General features: G+C 64.7%; 2 protein-coding genes across 2 annotated transcripts; both read left to right on the top strand.

Annotated features, from left to right (window-relative positions):
* Positions 1–217: 217 nt before the first annotated feature.
* NGA_2110100 (uncharacterized protein) lies at positions 218–554 on the top strand (the record flags this gene model as incomplete). The annotated part of the gene is made up of 1 exon (XM_005852284.1): positions 218–554. A coding segment is annotated over one exon (337 nt), but the record flags the coding sequence as incomplete, so codon positions are not given.
* Positions 555–625: 71 nt separating this feature from the next.
* Positions 626–985, top strand: NGA_2127500 (uncharacterized protein; the record flags this gene model as incomplete). Its single annotated transcript, XM_005852285.1, has 1 exon — positions 626–985. A coding segment is annotated over one exon (360 nt), but the record flags the coding sequence as incomplete, so codon positions are not given.
* Between the last annotated feature and the right edge of the window lie 211 nt (positions 986–1,196).

The raw sequence follows: 1,196 nt of genomic DNA, 5'->3' as shown, positions 1-1,196 counted from the left end.
CTTCCTTGCCCCCCCATCCCCCCGGCGACGCGCCCCCCCCGCCCTTCCTCCCCCCTTTCCAACCCACCGGGGCCCCCACCGGCGCTTCTCCCGCCTCCCTCCCTCCCTCCTTCCCGGCCTTCTCCGTCGGCGCCTCTCAGACCGCCTACAGTCGCAAGGAGAAGAGCCTGGGATTGCTCTGCGAGAATTTCATCCGCACCTTTGGGCGGGAGGGGGAGGAAGGGACGGAGGCCGGGGCCGAGAACGGGATCTCCCTCGACATGGCGGCAGTCACGTTGAAAGTGGAACGGCGGCGGATCTACGACATCATCAACATCTTGGAGTCGATCGTCTTCGTCGAACGCAAGTGCAAGAACACGTACTATTGGTACGGTGTCAAGTACCTCCGAGACACGTTAAAGCAGCTCCAGGAGGCGGGCTTGAAGCAATGGCCGGAGGACGCGCGCCTGAACGGAGTGGGGAAAGGAGGAGAGGAGGGAGGGCGGATGCTGGGAGTAGTCACGTTCACCTCCAAAGGGGTGGAGGGGTCGGCGGGGGGGGACAGACAAGAGACAGGGAGGGGGGAGGGTGCACGAGAAGGAGGAGGAGGAGGAGGAGGAGGGAGGGGAGGGGGAAGGAGGAAGGGGAAGGGAAGGAGGACGAAACGGACGGAGGCGGAACGGGAGGAGGAGGAACGGAAGGAGAAGTCTCTGGGGCGTTTGACGCAAAAGTTCATCCAGCTATTCTTGGTCGGGTACAGCGTCATCTCGCTGTCCGGGGCGGCCGAGAAACTGTTGGGTGCGAACGCGCAGAATTTGAACGACCGGGGAATGAAAACCAAAGTGAGGCGGCTCTACGACATCGCCAACGTGCTGACTTCCCTCCAACTCATCGCCAAAGTGCACGTCACGGACTCACGGAAGCCGTCCTTCAAGTGGGTGGGGCTCTCCCTGGGGGAAATTTATGCTCTCCCGCCCTTCTCGATCGGGGGCCGCGGGACTTTCCGGGGGTGCCGGGCCTCACGCCCAACCGACGGGAGACGGCGGGGGGGGAAGGGGGGGAAGGAGGGGAGGAGAAACGGAGGGGGCCCAAGGGGGGGAAGGGGGCGGAGGGGGAGAGGGGCCACGGGAAGCGGCGGTACCGAGGCAAGGCACGAGGTTTGCAAGGGGAGAAAGGGGGTGGGAGGGAGGGAAGGAGGGAGGGAAGGAGGGAGGGAA

The sequence above is a fragment of the Nannochloropsis gaditana genome (genome assembly GCF_000240725.1).
Source record: "Nannochloropsis gaditana CCMP526 unplaced genomic scaffold scaffold1547, whole genome shotgun sequence".
NCBI lineage: Eukaryota > Eustigmatophyceae > Eustigmatales > Monodopsidaceae > Microchloropsis > Microchloropsis gaditana.
The sequence above is the reverse complement of the archived record's forward strand: the minus strand, read 5'-3'. Positions and strand labels throughout refer to the sequence as shown.